The 25269-nt window shown below is 37.2% G+C and overlaps 1 protein-coding gene across 4 annotated transcripts in view; it reads left to right on the forward strand.

Annotated features, from left to right (window-relative positions):
• LOC137627725 (uncharacterized) overlaps window positions 1-25269 on the forward strand; it is a 245881-nt gene that overhangs the window by 86354 nt on the left and 134258 nt on the right. For all 4 annotated transcript variants that reach the window (XM_068358992.1, XM_068358994.1, XM_068358993.1 and 1 more), the window contains exon 9: window positions 15495-15664. In XM_068358992.1, coding sequence (XP_068215093.1) covers window positions 15495-15664 — 170 coding nt within the window. The remainder of the gene's footprint in view (window positions 1-15494; window positions 15665-25269) is intronic.

The following is a 25269-nucleotide window of genomic DNA, read 5'->3' on the forward strand; positions in this document are numbered from 1 at the left end:
ACTGTAGCTTGTCTTCCTAGCATGTAGTTCTAGTCCATGCTAGTAGGTGACCTTTTACTCCTTTTCTGGCCACTGATTGCAGCATTGCTGCTGGGCTGGCAAGCTCAAAGGCTTTTTCAAAGTCTATGAAGACTACTGTTGCCTTCTTTTGATTAATGCAGCTGAGAATGTCAGTAATGCATTCAGAAGTTCCAATTCCCTCCTGATATGCATATAGCTGTTTGTGTAGGGGGCCAATTTTGTACTTCATTCTGTTTAGAACCACTTTTTTTCCTGTGTTTTCCATGCAGGATACTAAAGCTATTGGTCTGGTATTCCCTGGATCCTTTGGCTTGGGGATCGGCTGTGTCTTGTTGCCTCCAGGCTTGAGGCCTTGTGTGCTCAAGATGTGTTCTGTTCGTTAACCTCAGGAATGTGGTTTCTCCTCCTGGACCCATGTGTTTGATCATGGTGTAGGTTGTCCTGTCTGTCCCTAGCACAGTGTCTTTTCCAGATTTGTGCACTGCCCTCAATTCCTCAATTGTGTATGGAGTGTCTATGTCATCCTGTAGCTGGCAGGCTGGTTGCTCTTGTACCATTCTGGTTTCCGGGGGGGGGGGGGGAGATTAGCTGATTGTGTTCTGTTTGCAAAGGCTATTGCAATTCTTTCTGCCTCCTCTTGTGGGTGTGTGTGTTGCAAATGGTGTCTTCTTTTTTCTGGCTACTCTGTGTGGCCATTTCGTTAACTCTGCGAGTGTTGTGTACTGTGACAAGTTTGTGCACCATTCCATCCATTTTTCTATTATTTCATGGGTTCTTTGTTGTACATCATTTTTAACTGTTTGCAGTAGTTCTCTGTTTTTTACAGTGGATCTTCTTCTGTAAACTTTTGTGACCCTATTGAGCCGTGTTTTAAATCTCTTTACTTCTGGGCAGTAGTACCAGGAGTCCTTGTATGTGTAGTTTCCTCTTGTTGCCTTCAGGAGCATTGCTTTATTAGCTGCGTTGTGAAACGCATCAACTATAGTCTATTTTTTATAGCGGTGCATATTTGCACCCACTCACAGGGGTGCCCTTTTAGCTCGGAAAGGTTCCTGATACCTGATTGGTCGGAAGTATTTTTGTCCGAACACCTTCATTGTTCTCGAATGATTACCAAGTAATGTGAATCAAAACTTATTTATTAACCTATATTTCTCCATCAGATATATGTTTTGTCAATAAACAATGTGAAAGAATAAATATATTATAAAGAATCGTCTTGGTAAGTCTAAATTTAATAACACAATCCGCCGAAGTCAACGACAGCAGCTTGTTTTCGGATGCACGCTTTGTAATTGTAATTTTTCACATATTTTAGCACAAATTAGGATAAATTACACTCAGCATAAGTTAAACATGTTATTATAAACTTTCTTTGAATACCAGAACTTACCAAAAACATGGAATTAATAAAACCCGATATTTGTGAAAACTTATGGGGAGGTGAAAGAACAGCCTGTAGCGGCCTGGCGGAAAAACGATCCCTTCTGACTCGTAGACGCAGTTTGTTTTTTCTTTAGTAATTTAGTTCGGCCTATTCCTTTCAGTTTACATAGTCTTACATTGTTTCACTTCGTATTATTTTGCTTAGTATTTTCCCACATTCCTGTTCACCTAATATCTATCTATTTTCCCCAATATCCCTTCTTTCATATAGGCCTATGTGATATCCGCACTAAGATTCCTTATGTCTTGTACCTTACGTCAGTAAGTATGTAAATAATAATAACAACATAAATTTTATGCTGTGTAGCAAGTATACCCTATTCTGTAAACCTGATATTAAGCATAGTATTTTTTTATTCCCGCCTCTACACTATTTTAATGAGACTAGCACACGCTTCCCTGCAAGCCATCACTTTCGACAGAGGATAAGAAATAAGGAATCGTAGTGCGGATATCCCATATATGAAAGAAGGGATATCGGGGAAAATAGATAGATATTAGGTGAGGAACAGGAATGTGGGAAAATACTAAGCAAAATAATACGAAGAGAGACAATGCAAGACTATTTAAACTGAAAGGAATAGGCCGAACTATATTACGAAAGAGAGAAAAAAAACTACGTCTACGAGCCAGAAGGGATCGTTTTCCCGCCAGGCCGCTATAGGCTGTTCTTTTACCTCCCTATAAGTTTTCACAAATATCGGGTTTTATTAATTCCATGTTTTTGGTAAATTCTGGTATTCAAGGAAAGTTTATAATAACATGTTTAACTTATGCTGAGTGTAATTTATTCCAATTTGTGTTAAAATATGTGAAAAATTACAAAATTACAAAGCGTGCATCCGAAAACAAGCTGCTGTCGTTGACTTCGGCGGATTGTGTTATTAAATTTAGACTTACCAAGACGATTCTTTATAATATATTTATTCTTTAACATTGTTTATTGACAAAACATATATATGATGGAGAAATATAGGTTAATAAATAAGTTTCGATTCACATTACTTGGTAATCATTCGAGAATAATGAAGGTGTTCGGACAAAAATACTTCTGACCAATCAGGTATCAGGAACCTTTCCAAGCTAAAAGGGCACCCCTGTGAGTGGGTGCAAATATGCACCGCTATAAAAAATAGAGTATAGGTGTTTCTCTAGTTGATCTATATCCTCTGGAGAATTGTAGCTTACGGCCCATTCCTCTATGGCTAGTTGAAAGCAGACCCAGTCTGCCAGGTCTTGATTCTATCTTGGTGGAGGTGGTGGAATTGGAGGTAGCTGTTGTATCTCCAATTTTGTTACTGTGGCAAAGTGACCACTAATCAAGGTAGAGTGCACTTGCCATCTAGTTAGGTGTCTTATTGCTGTTGTGGCAAAAGTCAGATCTAGTTTGCCTCCTCTTAAGTGTGTAGGTTGCCCTGTGTTTAGAAGGGTGATTCCTTCAAATTCCTCCAGGGCAAAGGCTATGTGCTCCCCTGAAGGGTTTGTCATTGATGGTGATGATAATATAGGATGGTGTGCATTGAAATCCCCACATATAAGTGTTGGTGTTCTTTCTGCATGGGCAAAGAGTTATGTCAGTTGCAGCTCTCCTGTGTCTTCCCTGTTTATTTTTCTTTATATGTTTTATATGTCTACCTTTTGGTTCAGTATTGTTATTGTTACTGCCAGTGTCTCTACATTGGTACCACAAGGAATTGGGTAGATTAACCTTGTTGTTGGTATTGTTTTCCCAACCAATGCAGCTAAGCCTTTGTCCGTGCCTATCTGTGGGGCGGTGTAGTCATTGTAACCTGCAATTCTCAGCTTTTTTCCTGTTGTTAGGAATGTTTCTTGCTACAGGATGACATCTATCTCTTCCGTTTTGCATACTGCAATTAAGGAGGACATTTTTGGCCTCACTCCAGCCGAGTTCCAATTAAGGACCCTTATTCCTGAGTGTATGTTGAAGAGTACTGTCTTGGGTCCTTGGGGCGAAGAGGTGGATGAGGTAATGGTGGCCGAGGTGAGTTGGATGATGGGGCTTGGTTCTGATGTGGCGGATGTGGAAGGTGCGGGTGATAGTGGTGATGGAGTGGAAGGTGTGGGTGTTGTGGCATGGTAGGTGATCTGGATAGCATTAGATGGGGATGGGGGGGGGAGACTTGTGTTTGGAGAGGAAACCCATGAGAACTTTTTCAATGCTGACTGCAATAGTGTCAGCACTAATTTTTCTGGTCACAGCCTGTGTGACAAGGTCAGTAAGTTTTTCTCTAAGAACTATAGTCTTGATGAAGATAGTTCTAGGTAGAGGTTTTGGGGCCTGAGGTGTGGAGGTTGGGGCTCTAGAGGAGGATCTAGCTCTGGAGCCTGTCCTGAGCTGCTCCTGAGAGTAGTACCTCTTCCTTGGCAGAGGTTTGGGAGCCGTCTTTCCTCTAGACTCCTCCATGGAAGTGTGACCCTTTTTACAGTTGGGGCATATAGGTGTGGTGAGAATTCTTGCCGCCTTTATCAATACAGGCCTGAGTTGGGTGCCTCTGGCTGCATACTGCACAGGTGGGAAATATGGCCTGGCACTGGTCCTTATGGTGGCCAAATTTCTGGCAGTTGTAGCATCTTAAGGGGTCTGGGTAGTACTTTTTAACCCAGAAACTGCCAAAAAACTCTGAGGTCTACTTTCTTGGGGGTGAGGCCCCTTAAAAGTGACAAGGATGGCATTTGTTAAATAGCCATTCTTGTTGGTCATTCTCTCTTCCCCTGTAATGTTGGGCAGTTGGGTTAAATGGCTTTCCATCATGTCAGTGCGGTAGCCCACAACAACAGCCTTCTTGATATTTTCCTCCTCTCTGAGTTCTCTCAGATGAATGTCGAAGGTGCCTCTCAGTGTGATGAGGGCTCTGGCATTTTTGGTGGAGTTGGTCCATTGCCCTTGGCGGTTGGGTTTGGCTACAATTTTCAGGTTTCTATGTTTCTGTTTGAAGGCTGCTATTGCCTTGAAAGCCTCCGAAGAGTTGCTGGCTACTACCCTAAAGTAGTAGGTCTTCCCAATGTTCTGCTCTTCAGCAGTTGGATTCTTTCTTCCTTCATTGGTTTGTGCCTGGGGTCCAGTTTCAGCAGGGGCAGGGGCAGGGTTCCTCTTTGCCTGTTTTTTCTTTCTTGTAACCTGTGTCCATTCTTGGTTGTCTTTGTCCTGCTCGGTGTCTTCTCGAGTTCGTTTCCTGTTGGATTGTTCCTTGGGTAAGCATGTTTTAGGTCTGGGTGTTCTTCCATTTCTTCACAAGCCATTGGCTCCAGTTCTTCCAGGGTCAGTTCATTTACCTTTTTCCTAGCCAAGTCCATAGAGGGGGGTTGAAGATAGACAGTGCTTCTGGTTGGGTTGTCTAACCCTTTAAGCCCTAAGGCCCCAGACAAAGTTATAGATAAAGATGGAAGGATGAATAACAGAATCGGTAAAAGAACGGTTAATCAGGAAGGCCCTATTTATCCAATTAGTAGCTAGATACTAGCCCACACAAGTCACAGATGGGGAGCCTCCTTACTCTTTACAAAGCACTAAGTTGGCCCAGCAGTCCACTCCTGCAGGCAGGCAGGTTTTTAGAGATGTAAATAAAACACAGTACAACCTGTTTATTTATTGAAACTATGTGTGTGGCTTTAAATCCTGGTTTATTTATGCCAGGTTAGCAAAGCCCTATCCCCTAACTCGTATCACCCATCCTTGGCTTATAGGTGCCAAGCCTAGCGGCCCTATGCCACTTGCCACAGACGGCGAGAGTGGGAAGTTTAGACCCTTTGATTCCTGTTTTGACTCAAGTTTTAAAGACCACAAGGGCTACCAGATGTTCCACATGAGGGTCTGTTAGTTGTCAGATAAGTTAGGATAGTTTTAGAGCATAAAGCCTAACCAGTCCTTTGATTTTTCCTTATAGAAAAAGGCTGAAGATCAGCCAGTATTTGAGGGCAAGGCCCTTGACAGTGGTATGAAAGGTGCCCTACAGCAGCCTACACCGTAAAGGTAGCACAAGGCAGCCCCTACAGGCAGGAATACTGTCGACAGCGGCGGCGATCCTCTGCAAGCCGAGAAGGCAGAAAACAGCAGCAGTCAGCAAGCAGCTATCTCCAGGCAAAAGCAGCAGGTGGGAGGCAATCAGCGAGGCGAGACAGCTTAGCAGCAGCAGTCAAGAGGTCCTCTCTTTGTGAGATCAGCGAGAGAACTGGACATCTGCTCATGCCTTGATTTCATTAGTAGTGAAGACTGAATAGCCTGTCCCTGATGTATCATACTCATGTAAGATTTATGATAAATCTCAAGCAGACTGTTATGGGATTTTGCATAATCTTTTGATCATGAATTAGTCACAATTGTATAGTAGTGTTGTCCCTTTGAATGAAAAAGTAGTCAACATATTTGATAGGCGTATCCTTTCTTGTGTGCTAAGGTACCGAGTGAAGGACAAACCATGGTTTAATGATGAATTTAGACATGCTTATTTTGAGAAACAGGAGGCCTATCATCTTTTGAAGGGTAACAGATCAGATTTGCCCTAGAATAACTATACTCAGCTTAGAACTTTTGCTCAGAGTTTACACTTCAACTGAAAATTAATACAATGTAACCATAAAAGAAACCTTTTCTGGTACAACCCAGGAGCATAAGTGGTGGACTACCCTTAAATCTACACTCTTTGGTGTAGATGCAACAGTTCCTCCTTTACTTGAACTAGATTGCTCTATCACTATTGTCCAAAAGAAAAGGCAACCTTTTTGGCTGATGTGTTTGACAGTAAGCAGAGTAATGAGAAACTCTAACTTTCTCATTCCTGTTTTCAGTGCTAAACTAACTAGTTTAGCTTTTCGGTCTCATGAAATTAAAGCTCTCTTGATGGATCTTGATGCTTATGGAAGTGTAGACCCAAATGGTAATTTACTTTTGTTCTTTATAAACTGCAACTTTCTTAGCTCCAAAGTTTTCTGTTATTATATGCAAGTTAGCAAGAAGAGGAGCTTTTTGCACTTGTTGGAGAATTGGTAATGTTACTTCACTATGTAAATGTGTTTGTGGTAGCTCATGTCCATCTGATTACTGTCCAATTTCCATAACTCCCATATTATCTTAAGTATTTGAACGTCTTCTGGCAAAACTTCTTAATAGGTTTGCTGAAGTTAATCATCCGTCTCCTAGTTTGCAATGTGGTTATCATAAAGGCCTTGGAGCATGTGATGCCCTTACAATCTCCAATGCTGTACATAAATCCCTTGATTGTTGTCATGAAGTTCGTATGATTAGCCTTGATTTTAGTGTTGCCTTTGACCGTGTGAATCATGAGACCCTTGTTTTCAAACTCAAACATTTGGGATTGGGTTGGTCGTTTCATAGCATCCTTATTGGATTTTTTAGTAGATCGCTAAGAGTTGTTGTTGATGGGCACCTTAGTGAGTATAGGAATGTGATATCTGCTGTTCCTCATGGTAGTGTTCTTGGCCCATTACTTTTCATACTATATACATATGACATTTTGGTTTGTCTTAGAAAACGAGCTTGTTGCCTATGTAGATGATGCTACTCTGTTTGCATCAATTTTATCTTCTGAATGTAGATCTAAGGTGGCTGAATCCCTTAACCCTGGATAGGTACGCTCCTCGGACACCCCTTTAAGGGTAGGACTATACTTGGTCGCGCGCGACCCCGACGCAAAAAAAAATTCTTGAAAAATCTGTTTTTGCAGTAACCTCCTCCTTTTTTTTTTTTTTTTGCCAAAAAAAAATTCAATGAATGCTTAAAACTACTGTAAAGATAAATACTACTCATCTGCAGAAAAACTATTTATTATAAATATTTCAAAAAATTAAGTAGAAAAAAAAGACCTTACATAAAAATTCATAAAAAAAAAATTTATACATATATACACAAATCCTTTTAGGAATTGATTCTTGAATGTTTAGGACACATCTTGATGTATTTTGGATGAAGTCGGACCCATGGAGGTGAAGATCTGAAATGAGAAAAAAAGGGTAACCTTTTTTGGCCAAAAAAAAATGTGTCCAAATTTCATGATTTTTTTTTGGGTACCCAAATGAAATAGGAATTGGCTAATTTTTTTAGGGAATAAACATATGTTATCCTAAAATAGAAATATGTAAAAAAATTTTCATTATTTTGTAAATTACATTTATATCAGGGGCCATATCTAAAGGTCATTTTTTGAGTACTTAAAAATTTTGTAAAAAAATACATATATTTAATATATAATATGATATTTATGCAGGTAAAAATATACCAAAATATCACAAATTCTATAGGGAACAAGAATATATATAGATAGGGCAACTTGCGCTTCGGATATGTCCACAAAATGGCCGCCAACCACACTGACTCAGACTCCCTAATCTGCCACCTGAAATGTAGGAAGGGTATGTCAATTTCAAGGTGTTATTTACTAATCTAATTATTCTTGGATATGCATAAAAATTGTATGGTGGGTTGCTGGATAATTGTCGCTTATTTTACAACTATGAAATTAGAATTCTGACCCAAAAAAAAATTTTTAAAGGGAAATAAAATTGAAAAAAAAGAAATTGTAAAACAATATATTTTAGCTAAAAAAATTTGATGATATTCAATCAAAAAAGAAGTAAACAAAATTTTCCGACAAATAAACATCTAAATGAATCATTACTCTGTGATAGTTCCTTAGTACGTAGTAATTTTGAAAGAAATGGGAAAAAACGAAAAAGTGGCAATCACAGGAAAATCGATCACATACCTATATATACGCCATATCTGGCTAAAAAAAAAGATATGCATGGGTAGCCAGATCATCTAGAAACACTTTCCAATACTATAAGAATATAAGTTTTGCGACACTACTTGCCAATTCCTTACGGTAACATGACTAAACAAAAAAATGCAAAACAAATAAAAAGGGGCACTCGATGAAAAATGGCAATGTGCTATTGGTGGGCATTTCAGAAAAAAAAAAATTCAGCCACGTGCTAGGCAAACCATCAAGGCACATTTTCCGACAAATAAACATCTAAATGAATCATTATTCTGTGATAGTTCCTTAGTACGTAGTAATTTTGAAAGAAATGGGAAAAAAGCGAAAAAATGGCAATCACAGGAAAATCGAACACATACCTATATATACGCCATATCTGGCTAAAAATAAAATAAAGATAGGCATGGGTAGCCAGATCATCTAGAAACACTTTCCAACACTATAAAAATTTAAGTTTTGCGACACTACTTGCCAATTCCTTACGGTAACATGACTAAGCAAAAAAAATGCAAAACAAATAAAAAGGGGCACTCGATGAAAAATGGCAATGTGCTAATGGTGGGCATTTCAGAAAAAAAAAAAAAATTCAGCCACGTGCTAGGCAAACCATCAAGGCACATTTTCCGACAAATAAACATCTAAATGAATCATTACTCTGTTATAGTTCCTTAGTACGTAGTAATTTTGAAAGAAATGGGAAAAAACGAAAAAATGGCAATCACAGGAAAATCGAACACATACCTATATATATGCCATATCTGGCTAAAAAAAAAGATAGGCATGGGTAGCCAGATGATCTAGAAACACTTTCCAACACTATAAAGATATAAGTTTTGCGACACTACTTGCCAATTCCTTACGGTAACACGACTAAGCAAAAAAAATGCAAAACAAATAAAAAGGGGCACTCGATGAAAAATGGCAATGTGCTAATGGTGGGCATTTCAGAAAAAAAAAAAAAATTCAGCCACATGCTAGGCAAACCATCAAGGCACATTTTCCGACAAATAAACATCTAAATGAATCATTATTCTGTGATAGTTCCTTAGTACATAGTAATTTTGAAAGAAATGGGAAATGGCAATCACAGGAAAATCGAACACATACCTATATATACGCCATATCTGGCTAAAAAAAAAGATAGGCATGGGTAGCCAGATCATCTAGAAACACTTTCCAACACTATAAAAATATAAGTTTTGCGACACTACTTGCCAATTCCTTACGGTAACATGACTAAGCAAAAAAATGCAAAACAAATAGAAAGGGGCATTCGCGGAAAAATGGCCAACAATCTAATATACTGCATCTCAGATAAAAAAAAAAAGACATGCACATGTTAGCCCAACCATCAAGGCACACTTTCTAACAATAAACATGAAAAAAAATCAATAATATATGGCAATTCCTTACTACGTAGTAAATTTTTACAAATATTGAAAAAAAACAGAAATTGGCAACCGCAGGAAAATACCCCACATACCAATATCTACGGCGTATCTGACAAAAACAAAGTCACGCATGGGTAGCCAGATCAGCTAGACACACTTTCCAACACTAAAAAAGCAAAAGTTTTGCGACACTATTTGGCAATTTCTTACTGAAAAATGACTTGGCCAAAAAATGAAAAAAACTGAAAAAGGGGCACTCGCGGTAAAATGGTCCTCGTAGTGATGAACGACATTTCAACTAAAAAAAAAATCATGCACATGGTAGCCAAACAATCCACCAAGACTTTCCACAACTGATAACCTATACAAGTTGCACCATTCTACGACAATTTCATAATACGTAATAACTTTGATAATTATGCAACTTACTTTAGAAGGGTAAACTCGGTCGTGCTCGACCCCGACGCGTCTCAGAAATCTGGGAAGGAGTACAGCTACAGCGATGCACATCTGGACACTACTAGAGCGTGTAGGCGAGACACCGACTGCAGGTCGATCACCCACAAATTCAGTCACGGGGGTGAGTCACGTGAGAAAAACATCTTTTGTTTTGACGCTCGGGGTCGCGGACGACCCACCGTACCGTTCCAGGGTTAAAATTAGTGCATGGTGCAAATTATGGGGTATGAAGTTGAATCCTAACAGAATTCAAAGTATGATTTTAAGTAGGTCAAGGACAGTGGCTCAACATCTGGATATCAACATTGATAATGTTTTTTTTTTTTTGTAAGACTTTTGAAATTTTAGTTTTGATTTTGAACAACAAATTTACTTTTGAGAAACACATTAAGTCTGTGTCCTCTTCAGTTGCACAAAAGATGGTCTTATTAAGAAAATTTTAAGATTTTTGGTGATCAATCTATTCTAAGGAAGTGTTTGAACTCTTTCATTCTACCTTGTATCGAGTATTGTTCTCCTGTCTGGTCTTCAGCTGCTGATTCTCTTCTTAATTTGTTGGACAGGAACTTATGGTCCATTAAATTTTTTATTCCTGATCTAGATATTAATCTTAGGCACCGTCGTTCAATTATTTCATTATGCATGTTGCATAAGATTTTCTATAATTCTGACCATCCTTTACATTCAGAGTTTCCTGGACAGTTCCATCTTGTTCGTAATACTAGGCATGCAATTAATTCTAATTGTCAGGCTTTCTCCATCATGAGACTCAATACTACACAGTATTCTAGAAGTTTTATTCCAGCTGTGACCAAGTTGAGGAATGATCTTCCTAATCGGGTTGTTGAATCAGTAGAAATTCAAAAGTACAAACTTGCAGCAAATGTTTTTGTGTTTAACAGGCTGACTTAAGTTTTTATAGTCTATATAGGAAATATTGGTTTTAATGTTGTTAATGTTTTTTAAATATATTATTTTGAATGTTCATTACTACTTATATTGCTTATTTTTCATTAATATAAGTTAATCAGTCATATCAGTGCAAATAGTTATTTATGTTTAGACCCTCAAGAGAGTGGGTGCAGGTAAAATGCCATTTAGTTCCCTAACTTTACTGGTGAACATAGTGAACAACAATTTTACAGTAATCTTCTATGTTAATAATTAACTTCAAACACAGACGGGAACAATAAAAACTCTTGAAGATTGGAGGCTGCAACTTCTTCTACACACTTCAGCATTCGGGATGCGAAATCCATGAGTTTGCTGTGGGCAAATAGGGAATCGTTTCTTCAATAGGTGTCCACTCATTTACAGTCTTCTCGGTAATTTCTCCTACATCGTAGATAAGTCGTCACTTCCCGATTGAAAGGTAAATTGTTGGCAGAAAGGGAACTTGGTCCCATTGTCATCCTGCTTTGGACACTTGGAAAATTTCTTCTGGTTAACTTGATGTTTAGTAAGTGTCTGCCAACTCAGCACTTGGTTTGGGGCCTCGCCCCCGGACGGGGGAGAAGGGACAACCGACCGACTGTCGCGGTTTACTTTAGGAAAGAGCTCCTCTTCTATCCCACCATCAGCTTAAGTAACCCAGAACAAGGGCTTTGTAATTACGTCACGTCATGTGACTGTTTTTGTATTTTATTGGTCCCCTCCTCTGACGTATTGGTGACATCATACATTGCTTAGTGTTATTACCTGCTTCCTTGCAGGCGGCGAATCATGCGCGCATTTCTGTTGAGTCACGCGTTATGTTTTCATGATTTGTCCGCGATGTGTTTTCATAATTTTGGGGCCTGTTTTGCTTAGCTAAACACAATATATGCACTTCACAAACATTGGCTTTAGAGTGCCATTTGACTCCAATCTCTCTCTCTCTCTCTCTCTCTCTCTCTCTCTCTCTCTCTCTCTCTCTCTCTCTCTCTCTCTCTCTCTCTCTCTCTCTCATTTAACTAATGAATAAAACTCATAAAATACCTAACCACATACATATATTAACTTATTCAATGTGAAATTTTCTCATTTATATGACACCATTTTTCCTTGCTGGAGCCCTTGGGCTTATAGCATCTTGCTTTTCCAACTAGGGATATAGCTGAGCTAGTAATAACAATAGAGCAACGAGAAACTTGATCTTCCTCATTCCTATTTTCCTAAAGCTCAACTAACTAACTTAGCTTTTCAGTCTTGTGAAATTACAACTTTTACGTACCTTAATGCTTATGGAGATGTAGATTCAAATTGTATTATTTTTATGAACTTCCCTGATATTCATATTGCTGCTTCTCCAAAACCTTTGTTTAATCGACACCTACCCTTGAAATTTTAAAGATTTTGAAATTTTCTTATTCTTTTCTTTCAATAGATACATGCCTTTAACAAATTAATGGAATCCTCTAGCAGCAAGTAGTTAGAAGCCCAGAACTGCTGAGCCAGATACTTTTGTCATATTCAGTTTTTCCATTCTATTGGCTGCAATCACACATGATCTAAATTGTCTACTTATTGTGCATTAAGATACCTTTCACTGTTTTTGTTAGCTATTACTGCATGGAACATGCACAAGAATGGTTTCATGAAGATCATGATCTGCATTCCCTCTTGTGTATCGTGTCAGGGCAAAGCTGTGGTCAAAATAATTGTTGTGAAGAGTGTGTGTCACTCACAATACCAATCATGGAACAGTACATTTCAATGCTTGCCGATCAAGTTAACAGTTCAAAGCGTAAAAGGAAATGATATTTCAGGGGAAAAGTTAGTGAAGACTAGGCTAGTTGATTATAGTGGGCAGGATAATGATAATGACACACCTCCACTTTTAGACAATAAACAAATTCAGCCATTTTTCGATAGTAATGAACTTCAAAAGCTCTTGACATAAATTGCCTCTTTTGTTAAAATGTAGAAGTCCAGATAATCCGGGTAATTCTGGTCCTTTCTTCCCCGTTGCCAAACCTAACCTATCTCCCCAAGTTTGATCTGGTAATTTTCCTTTCTTTTATATAAGGACTGCTGAGTTATTAGCTCCTAAGTTGTCTGTTGCATTGTTAATAAGCAAGAATGGGATATCTTTGCACTTGGAAAATTAATGATGTTGCTCCATATGGTAAAGGTTTTGTGACAGCTTTAGAAATCATTACTACCTGATTTATATAACTCATATCTGAAGTTGTTTTTAATGTCTTAGCTATACATCTAAATACGTATGCTTAAGGTAATTCTCTGTTCCCTAGTTTGGAGTTTGGCTTTCACAAAAGCCTTAGAGCTTGTGATGCCGTTTTTACAATTTCATGTGCTGTACAGAAATCTCTTGATTATATTCAGGAAGTTTATATGATTGGACTAATTTTTAGTGCTGCCTTTGACCGTATTAATCCTTTGGCCCTTGTTTTCAAACTTGAGCAGAAGGTTTTTGGTGGGTCTTATAATATGTGGTTTTGCCTTGAAAATAGGTTTTTTGTATAAAAAGATAATGATATTCTCTTTGCATCAGTTCCATCCTCTAAAAGTAGAACCATGGTTTTTTTAATCCCTCACTAGAGATATACAGTAGTTAAAATTAGTATGTGGTGTGAATTATTGTCAATGAAGTTGATCCCTAACAAATTTCAATGTAATATTGTAAGTCGAGGATATTAGCTCCTTCATATCCAGATCTTTTCATTGATAGTATATGTCTAACCATACAGTAAAAAACTCATTTAAAATTCTAGGTATGATTCTTGATTGGAAATTTACTTTTGAGTTTTTTAAGATGAACATGGAGTTGAAGTTGGGTGAGGTTCAAGGCCTGAAAATCCTTCGCTGTGACAGGTTAACTGAGATCTTGTTGCCTCGTGATCCCCTCTGAGTCGTTCTCCTTCAGACCCAATTGAGGTCTTTCAACCTGGTCTTAAGAACTGGGTGTCAACTATTGAGGCAAACTGAAGGAGGCCCTAGGTCTGAGGGAGAAAAAACTGCAAAGAAAACAATTGACCTTGTGAAGGATTTTTTCCTCAAATGTCTTTACCAGACTTAACATGGTTTTTGACATGTTGCATTGCAGGCCTAGCCACTAGAATAGGCTTTCTGGAATGCTTCTTAGTATTTTTAAATAGACCAATAAATGTAGTTCTGAAGAACTTGTAAGACCTGATTTGTATAGGTAAAGCTTAGTTTTCTCGTCTCTGCCCAGACTACCTGGTTGCCCTGTAAGGAATGTTCTGAACTCCTTGCAGCTGAAGAAGTTTGATCACTGACTCTCCTAGCTTCATGAACACCTTTGGAACTGTGTTGTGGCCAAATGGTATCAGTTTAAGCCTGTGTGAACTTTCCGAGCTGAAACCCTAGGTAAGGTTGAAAGGGGGAAGCTATAGGAATTTGGCAATAGGCATCTTTGAGATCTATCATATAGTTCCAAACCTGTTAGTGTAGCAATTGACGGACATGTGATAATTGTTATCCTGAGACATGTCAAATATCACTCTTCTCTCGTCTTAATTTTCCTTCAGTGTGCTCAACAGTCTGCCTTGGAAATTTAGAAACTGGAGTTGATTTCTAGGGTTTTTCTTAAAAGGATTTGCTTTGCAGAGGAGGTGGTAAGTTCACAGCCAACGTAGACCTTTCAAGACTATGATAAGTCCCCACTGAGAATAGGTTCAATGAAAAGAGATGACCCACAACCTGCTGACATTCATTGTTAGGGTTCTTTACCACTGCAAAATGGACTAGCACCTCTCCCTCTTTTCAGCTGCCTCCATGTGCTGCTTTTTTTCTGAAAAAATATCGAAGTACTCTAGGATTTACGCTCAGTCTGAGAAGAGTGAGGGTTTAGCTTTCTATCCTTTCCTATGGTTTTCATTACTAAATTGCTGAAGCATCCTGTGGAAGACATTTGCCTTTTGGATTGTATTTAAAAGGTACTCTGCCAAAGTGGATACACATTAAACTCAAACTATTGTATATTTTTATGGTTACAGGATTGTAAGAAACTAAATACTAAGTATAATACTGTAATTGTGAAATTTATTTAATATCCTTTTATTTTGTGTTTCATGTTGTAGAATGTATGGAATTATAAACATGAATGGTCAGTATGTAGGGCAGTGCTATCAGTTTTGATTGACTAATAGAGAAAATTATTCCAATTTAATTGTAGTTAGCTTAAATCATCAACATTTTTACTTTTCTTCATTATTGTAACATGGAGACATTACAAAAGTTGCTGTTAATATAAATTTGAGTCCTCTGATTAAGGGTTTTAGTAATCAGATTCCTCCCTTCTATTGCCATTTGTTAATTAGTTAATGGGTTTTATTTTTATGCTATTTGTCGTGGCAAATGATTTTTTCCCCTAAAACTTAGGAGTGATGTATGTTTCTACTATTATTTGACTTTATTTATGTTTAGAGTTTTATGAGAATTCTTTTTTATCTTCATACAGGTAACTATGATATGTCTGTATCGTCGTATTATTGTGTATTTGAGGGATTATAATGGAAATGTCTCTGTGTCCATGGTGAGTCAACGGTTGGGTGTTGATATATCGATTGGAAAGAAGATATTTACCCGTTTAACGTCAGAAAAGCTTTTGAAAAAAAGATATGATGCAGGGTAAGGTTTTGTATAATTTTTTTTTTACTTTTATAGAAATGAAGCAATGCTGTTGGTGTTCTGAAGTATACTGTATTCTGTACTTTGTGAAATTTTATGCTGTGCAAAGTATGATTTGGTAGTTATAATCTCTTGCATAGGCATTTGGTTTTAGATATGTTTTTCTTGTTCAGATAAACTATAAATATTTCATAGAAACTTCAAATTAACAAAAGATGTAGTCAGGTTCATATCTTAGTTGATATTCAAATAAGTTGCTTGGTAAAATTATTCCTTAATTTTGGGTTACATGCCTGTATAACTTTAGAGTAGGAGAAAGACAAGCAATGAGAAAAGTTTTTTAGAGCTTCTTGGAAAAGCTCATTAGGGTTCCACACAAGTTTGATTTAGACTAAGCTTGCAATTTGGCTTTTGTAAAAGCTTTGGAGCATGTGATGCCATTTTTACAGTTTACAATACTGTACAGATATCCCTTAATTGCAGCCACTTTGAAGGATCAATATCTGGCAAAGGCCCCAGTGGTCACACCGGTGCCTGACTGCAAGGTAGGAAAGTTAACTCCTCCTTTCATGTTCCCAGACCTAAGGCTTCTAGCCTTTCAAATGATAATCTGACCAGCACTTCAAGCAGGAGAGAATCCACCTGGCTTAATGCACTAGTCAAGGCTGTGCGTCAAGCCGTTACAGAAGTTCTTCCCTGTACGCAGTAGATGGCCCACACACTCAGGATCCCCCTGGGAAACAGCTAACCTCCCCGAGTCCTCTCCTCATTCTGACCCCAGATGGAGCTCTGAAGGGTCAGCACTGTCCACACCCTTTTTACAAGAGATTCCTTTCTCCCCCTTAAGAGGAAATGTAGCGGAGAATCCAAGTAGGTCTGACAATCCTCCGCAGGTACGTGTGGCACCGGTATGACCAGCTGGAAAAAGGAAGAGATTAAGGTTGTCTCCCACTTAAGAGGATAGGGAGGTCTCTCTGACGGACTGTTTTCGTCTCTCTCCCATAGAGGTGGCTCCTCCAGAGCTCCGTCCTCCATCCCACCCATTCGTCATTCCTCATTCCAGAAAGGACCGACGTGACCTTAGGAAAGAGGCAGCCTCTAGGCTGTCTTTTGGAGAAATACCTCCCCCTCTCAGGGAGCCAAAGGACTCAAAGACCTTTCTGATGTCTTGAGCAAGAGCTTCCGCTCCTCAGCAAGAGATGTCGAGTGGAGGCCCCCCCCCCCCCCCCCCCCCCCCCGGACCCTCTCATCGAGAGAATGACGATTGAATCATGTCGTTTCTTCATATTGTTGAAGAATTGTGTTGGGAAGAGGGCTCTCAAACTAGGGAAAATTGGTCCTCCTGTTTGAATCTAAATTTCTCTCTCATCTATTTCTTCTCAATATTACTTCGACCTTCTAATTTTATAAACTATCATTTGTCTTGCTGTCCTAACTGAGTAATATCTCATAAGTGTGGGTGTGTGTGTATATATATATATATATATATATATATATATATATATATATATATATATATATATATATATATATATATATATATATATATATATACACATATATATACATACAATATATATATAAAATATATAATATATATACAATATACAATATATATATATATAATATATATAATATATATACAATATACAATATATATATATATATATACAGTATATATATATATATACAGTATATATATATATATATATATATATATATATATATATATATATATATATATATATATATATGTGTATATATATATATATATATATATATATATATATATATATATATATATATATATATATATATATGTGTATATATATATATATATATATATATATATATATATATATATATATATATATATATATATATATATGTGTATATATATATATATATATATATATATATATATATATATATATACATATATATATATATGTATATATATATGATAAATTTTTCACATTTAGACATGTTTTTCATATTCAAATAATCCATATATATTTTTGATACATTAATGTCTGGATTCTCTTAACGACATCGGGATCAGAGCCCCAGGCGAAGTCACACAAAGACAAGAGCTTGTGACCAGCCTGGAATCGAACCCTGGTCCGGCAAGCTTGTATAGACAGTGAATAATCCACTTGGCCACGAAGAAAGTGGTTTAGTCACTGTCTATACAAGCTCGCCGGACCAGGGTTCGATTCCCTGCCGGTCACAAGCTCTTGTCTTTGTGTGATTTTTCCTGGGGCTCTGATCCCAAGGTCGTTAAGAGAATCCAGACATTAATGTATCAAAAATATATATATGGCTTATTTGAATATATATTTTTCAATATTAAACTTAGCCGGTGATTATATAAGCTGCAGCTCTGCTGCCCGACAGAAAAACTCTACGTTCAAAATACGCCAGCGATCGCTATGCAGGTAGGGGGTGTACATCAACAGCGCCATCTGTCGAGCAGGTACTCAGTACTCAATGTAAACACAGAACCAATTTTTCTCTGTCGTGCCACCGGCAAGACCTACTAAATTCGCTATTGCTTACTGGATTGGTTTTCACATATTTTGGTGAAGTACACATTTCTAGTTTTGAGCTTTCGCTATGCAGGTGTTTTATCTTCATCTCAAAACTTGAACTCGTTTTGGATAGATTTAATTATGGTGACAAGGAGAGTATGGACTCTTTTTCACTTTTAAATGGCCGACCCTTCCCTTAGACGGAAGTGTGTTTAGGTTTTTAGTAATTTTGCTTAACACGTTATAGATCTATATATTTTATATTTAGCCTTTAAAGAATTTAAAACTTTTTAAAATTTAATGTTTTATGAAAGAATTTCTTTGATAGTCTTCGTACTGTTTTCAAAGATGAACTAACGTTTAGTTTTTTAGACTACGCAGTTGTTGACGTTCAGGACGTTCAACATGCGCTCTATCGTTACGATAGAGAGAGAGTGTATCACGGTTTCACTTTGCAGTAAGAGTAAATCGATTCTGACGTTTTTTTCATTCTTTCTTAGCTTAAATGTTTTAAATTCTAAATTAAAGGAACTTTTTATTTGGAAAACCTTTCAGTTTTTTCCTTTAGTCAAATAACATGTTATTTTTTTTTGACGATATATAATTGGGCTCTTCTCTTAGGTGCGAAATCAAGAGAGAAAGAGAGAGAGAGATAGAGACGGAGGGAGAGAGAGGAGAGAAAACGTTCCGTTCAAGCGGGTAACGTTTTTCTCGAGTTGCTCTCGTCCCTAGTCGCTGTACGGGGAGGAAGGATAAAACGTTTTTAGTTTTTTATTCTCGTCCCCAGGCTATGTGCGGTGAGAGATTGAAAACGTAGTTATATGAACTAGTGTTTAGTCTCTTTCCCAGCCACTGATTTTTTTATCTTAAAATATGTTTTCTGTTTTTTGCTGGTATTAATGAGCTTGCATTATACGACTGATTTCGCAATTACTACCTTTTAATGAAGGGTAGAATTGCGTGTTTCAGGTAGAAATCAGTAAAAGTTTCGATTTCAGTGAAATAAGTGCAAAACAGAAAATCGATAAAGTGATGGAGATGTTAATAAACTGTTTTAAAGTTAAACTTACTTAGACTTATTCAGAAGAAGTAACCTACAAAGTCTAAACACACAACACATTGAAGAGACATTTGATTGGAACAATTATGTGTGTTTATAACAGTACCACACCAACAATTGGTGGCAGTGTTTAACCTAAATCAACTTTAGTAACAAGAGAATCAACAGTAATGAATCTACAATTTTGACGAAGTATCTACGTCCACCGAAGAAATGAACACATTGAATATCAACTATAAATGTTATACAAGCTGAGGAACTGGATCTTCAATCAACATCTTAAGAAAACAAAGGACTGACATTCAACGTTTATTAAACATTCAAGAATCATATCCAGGAAACACTACGTTCAACATTACAACGGGAAATCGGACCGAAAACATTCACTCAAACAGCAAAACTCTCGCAAACCAGTGAGAGAGAGAGGAAATGACGACATCACCCTTCGCCCATATAAACCCAAGCTAAGTACATTTCTTTATTCATTTCAGTTTTAGACAGTGAAGTGTAGTTATCACGAGTCGATCGTCCATTATTGCTGGGGTGAGTTGTTTGCTAATCTTCATTTTTTCTTTCATTAAAGGAAACTGTATTCAACTTCGAATTCTCGTCTAGAATTTTTTTTTTTCTCTGTGCTAATTCCGTTTTCTTTCAGAAGTTCTCGGGAAATATCTTTATATTAGTATCATTGTATTGGGGAATTACGTTATAATCTTTATTGAATAGTGTTTATGCGTTTACGCAGTGGACGTCTGTATTCATATAGAGATTTTAATAGGATTGCAAGGAATCGAAGAGATAAAAAACAAGTTAAAGTAAACATGACACCTCCTGTGAGTTCAAGTAACCCCACCCCTGGCCCGAGTAACCCCATCCCCGCTTCCATTGTTACGTTAGTAAATGCGCGATCAGCTATCCTTCCTTTTCAAGGTTGAGTCAATGGCTTCATACCTCAGAATGTCGAGTCGTGGATTTCTTACGTTGATGCCCATTTAAATGCTAAACAAATTATAGACCCATTTGTACAATTACAAGAAGCTAAAAGTTTTATAGACTTTTATAAAGGAGATGCGAGTGCGTACTTGAGGGGAGTTTCATTTCAAGAGGCAGTTACATGGGACGATTTCAAAGTTAGGCTACGTGCGATCTATGGCGGTGAGGAAGCCTTAGATGTAGTTTTAACATTAAGAAATACACTTGATCAAGCCACTATGACTCGGCTTAATGTTATAGAGAGAGCAGCTCTCATTGCCGATAGGCTAAACGAGTATCAAGATATTTTAGGTAATTCCACGTGGGTTACTAGAGATAACATCTCCGTGAAAGATTTCTTACGATTAATGTATTTAACTTGCATGACACTTATGTTGCCAGAAGCTTTAGTGCGGTGTTTTGATAAAAAGTTAACGCCAGCAAGTACAGAATTGGGACGTATATAAACAGATAAAGAAACACATGTCTAAGTGTACTGATCTTGATCCCTTGTTTACACAAGTTTTTGCAAAAAATGAAACAAAGCCACAACAAGTAAACGTAGTTGATAGTCAAGTTGCAGGAATGACGTGTTATAATTGCAAACGCCAAGGTCACTTGATTGCAGACTGCAGAACGAGATTCTGTTCGTTACATAATAGTTCAACTCGTTCATATAGTCAGTGTTACTCGCGTAAGACACAACAGAATCCTAGAAATACACAATCAATTCCACAGTCAGTTCCATATGGAAATAAAAAGAAAAATCCTCAGTTCAATAAGAAGAAACAGCCAAATGTCAATGCAGTTCAGAATCAAAAACAAACAAACAGTTCTTCAAATAACTCTGATCCTGGGCCGTCTAGCCAGAAATGGCAAGGTCAGACTAATTTTCAGAATGTGCAGAGCAAAGCAAATACCACATAATTAACTCCAGTGGGGAAGAGAGCTATGTTGGGTCATTCAAATCATCATCAGTACAGTGTTAAATAATCCATTTAATGTTTTATCAGATCATTGTGAGGCAATAGATTTTCCTATGAAACACACGACCGAATCAAATAAATCAGTGCATGCTCCCGTAGATTTGCAACAAATTCACACAATAATAAGCCAAATTGAGTTACGACCAACATTATATGCTGTAAATTTAGAACACCGATCCTTTACATTATTTTTTGACTCTGGTAGTCCACGTAATATCATGGATTTGAGGACACATCATTTGTTGTTTTCGAACTTCCCTATAGAGAAGTCCGGAGTAAGGCTCTCGGGTATAGGAAATAATGAATTAAATGTAATAGGCGTAACTCATGTTCAGTACAAGGTCTGTAAGCGCACGTTTGCCGATACCTTTGTTGTACAAAATATGTATCCAGCTGTAATTATAGGATACCCGTCTATGGGTAATCAAAACATTATCTTAGCCCCTGCCAAGCACGGCGTGTATATCAAAGGAAAATTCTATAAGTCTTCTAATACCTTAAAATCAGTTTTAGATAAAAAGGAGACGACAAATAAAACAGTAACGTACGTTGAAGAACCAATAACTTGTCTCATTAATAAAGAAATAATATACGCGACCCAACAGAATTCTCGTTCACCCGTAATATCATCTTGCACACAATCTATCGAGCCGAACGTACCTTCGAATTTAATAGTGCAAATAAAGAAAACTTTACCGGGATCTGAAATATTAATCCTTTCCGACACTTTGAAAACTAGCGGATTGTCCGTCACACAAGCTATTTATACAGTAGGCTCACAACAACAATGTAATATTTAAGTCTGTAATCATTTAAATACCACTTTAGTAATTCACAAAAATCAATATATCTGGGATGTAGACAAAAATCAATATATCTGGGATGTAGAAGTTTATAAACATTGTATTCTTACCGTCGCTGAAATCAATCACGCTCAATCAGTTGCGGATGAATCCCTTTTGCAATCTGTTAAAAATAAAATCAATAAAGACATTAGAGAAGAAGAAATTCAGCAGGAATTTTTTGGACTTTTAACTGAATATCATGATGTTTTTTCCACTACGGATGGATCCTTAGGAAAAACAGATGTTATTGAACATCAAATAAGGTTAAAGGACAAGCAGAAAATTTTCTATGTACCCTCGTACTGACTCCCTATGAAATTCCAGAATGAGATAAATGATGAAGTAGGTAAAATGCTAGAAGAAGGAATCATTATGAAATCGAACAGCCCTCATAATTTTCCATTAATAGTTGTACCGAAAAAAGATGGAACATGGCGTATCTGCGTAGATTTCCGTCGCTTGAATGAGGAAACGATCCCTGATCGATTCCCAGTGCCATGTACTGACGATATTTTATCTTTGTTAGGTCAGAATAAATATTTTACCAGTTTGGACTTGCTTAAAGGCTTTCACCAGATGATATTAGAAGAAAATAGTATCCCATACATAGCCTTCAGCACAGCCAGGGGACATTATGAATTTTTACGTATGCCTTTTAGTTTACGTTGTGCTCCCATAACATTTACAAGAATGATTAACATAGTGTTTGGAGACCTGCTAGGGGATATATTGCATGCCTATATGGACGACCTTGTAATCTTTTCCAATACCTTAGAAGAACATCTACGTAAACTAGAACTAGTACTTCAGAGACTAAGACAACATAACTTAAGGGTAAAGATTAGTAAGTGTGAATTTTTCAAAACAATTGGTCTATTTGGGTTTTACGATGTCTAGCCAAGGTCTTAAAGTAGTCCACGATAAGGTGTCGGCTATCCGTAACTTTCCGATACCTACTAATGTCAAGGGAATACAGCAATTTCTTGGGTGTATTGGATATTACAGGCGTTTTATACGCAATTATTCAATAATAGCCGCTCCCCTAACTGATCTTACGAAGAAGGGCGTAGATTTCATATGGTCTGAGCAGCATCAACAGGCATTTAATACCTTAAAAGATGAATTGTGTAGTTCTCCTATCTTAAGTTTCCTGACTTCGGTAAGGAATTCTTCATTGCAACAGACGCCTCAGACTTAGGAGTAGGAGGGGTATTGCTTCAGCAATATGAAAAACGAAACAATTTTTCTTATAGCTTTTTATTCTCAAAAACCGAGAACTTCCGAAAGTAAGTATGCAGTAATAGACAAGGAAGGGCTAGCTATTGTTAATTCAGTAGTGCATTTTAAGTTCATAATATACGGTTATCCCGTCAAGGTTCTTACTGATCATAAATCCGTAACCGACTTCTTTAAAGGCTTTAGTCACAGCCCCAAACGAACTCGGTGGCATTTGATCATTCAAGACTTTGTCGCGAGAATCGGGTATTTACCAGGGAAAGCAAATATCATTGCTGATGCATTATCACACAACCCCGTGTCATCTTGTACGAATCCATTAGCTGAATTAATAGATATATCAACATCCATGCCTATTGTTAAAACTATATCTGAACAGGAAGATCTGGGCTGGAGCGCTGAATTATTACAGACTGAGCAAAGAAAAGATCAGAAATTAGAAAAAATTATAAATGCTTTGGAAGGAAATCGTAAGGAAAAGGAATATATAAAATATACGCAGCAGAATTATATAATCAAAGACAATATTCTGTGTAGATCCGTGACAAGGAAAACCCGCAATGCACCACATGTGACTAACGACCAGGTAGTGGTACCAATCTCACTTATATCCACTGTCCTAAATTGGTTGCATGCAAATCCATTGCATGGACACCCGGGGTTCTCCATAATGTCACAGAAAGCCAAATCACTGTTTTATTGGCATACAATGCTTACAGATATAAAAAAAACACATAGCTAATTGTCGCACTTGTCAGGAAAACAAAGGGCACACAAAAACACCTGTCAGCCTAGGGGCTTATCCCATGCCCGATCAACACTTTGAAAGGATACATTTAGATTTATTAACAGGATTTTACGAGTCAGACAGAGGAAATAAGCACCTCTTAGTAATTGTAGATGCTTTGACTCGATATACAGAACTGATAGCGCTTAAAACTAAAACTGCGATTGAATGAGCTAGGAAGTTTTACGAGTGTTACATTTGTAAACATGGAGTTCCACACATGATAATCTCAGACTCGGATGGAGAATTTAATAATCACTTCCTTACCTCATTGTGTGAATTCCTTAGCATAAAGAAAATCAATACCATGATCTATCACCCAGATTCGAATGGGCTAGTGGAAAGAGCTAATAGGAAGGTTTCAAACATATCAAGATTAACACTAGGGGGATCAGACCCCATCTGTGATATTGCAATACCTGCGGTACTAAGTACTCTGAATCACTCATATCATATATCAATTAAAATGTCGCCGCACAAGGCATTGTATGGTACCCCAGTTAGAACGCCTTTCCATGTATTAACGCCTACAACTAATTTATCAAATCCTTTAAAAGAATGTATAAATGCAAGCAAAAGTCATTTTGATATCCTTCGAAAGAATTTAGAAGAATCACAAATCATAATGAAAAGGAATCATGATAAAATAATGATAATGTATACATACAGGTAAATGTACGTAAAGGACCCAATTATAAACTAACACTAAGTTTGAAGGCACATTTAGCATTTTGGAAACATTAACGGCCAATAGATTTAGAGTTCAAAACGTATCCCAACCCACTGATGAGAGAATTTTACCATTGGCTCACATAAGAAATTAAAATAAGAGAGAAGGAAGTGAGGGAATTTTTTTTTTTTATTTTTATCTATGAAACTTATATGTTAACATTTTTTTCTTCTTAATACAGGAGTAATTACATATATTTTTCTCATTACAGGTTTCCAAGATGAAGTTTTTATTGTTAGGAGTGATATTGTTCGCTCAGACATTTTTCTCGTGTGGGAAGAGCTCCAAAATTAAAAGTATAGATTTTATATATGGCACTATAGTAGAGAGACAAGAAGACGTTTTTATTACATCAAGTAACTTAGTTATAGAAGTACGCATGCAAGCAATTTTTCTCCCAGAAAATGACGTCACTAGCTTAAAGAGCGCCATTTCATGGTTTGCTGCTTCATTAAATG

The sequence above is a fragment of the Palaemon carinicauda genome, chromosome 35 (genome assembly GCF_036898095.1).
Source record: "Palaemon carinicauda isolate YSFRI2023 chromosome 35, ASM3689809v2, whole genome shotgun sequence".
Classification (NCBI taxonomy): domain Eukaryota; kingdom Metazoa; phylum Arthropoda; class Malacostraca; order Decapoda; family Palaemonidae; genus Palaemon; species Palaemon carinicauda.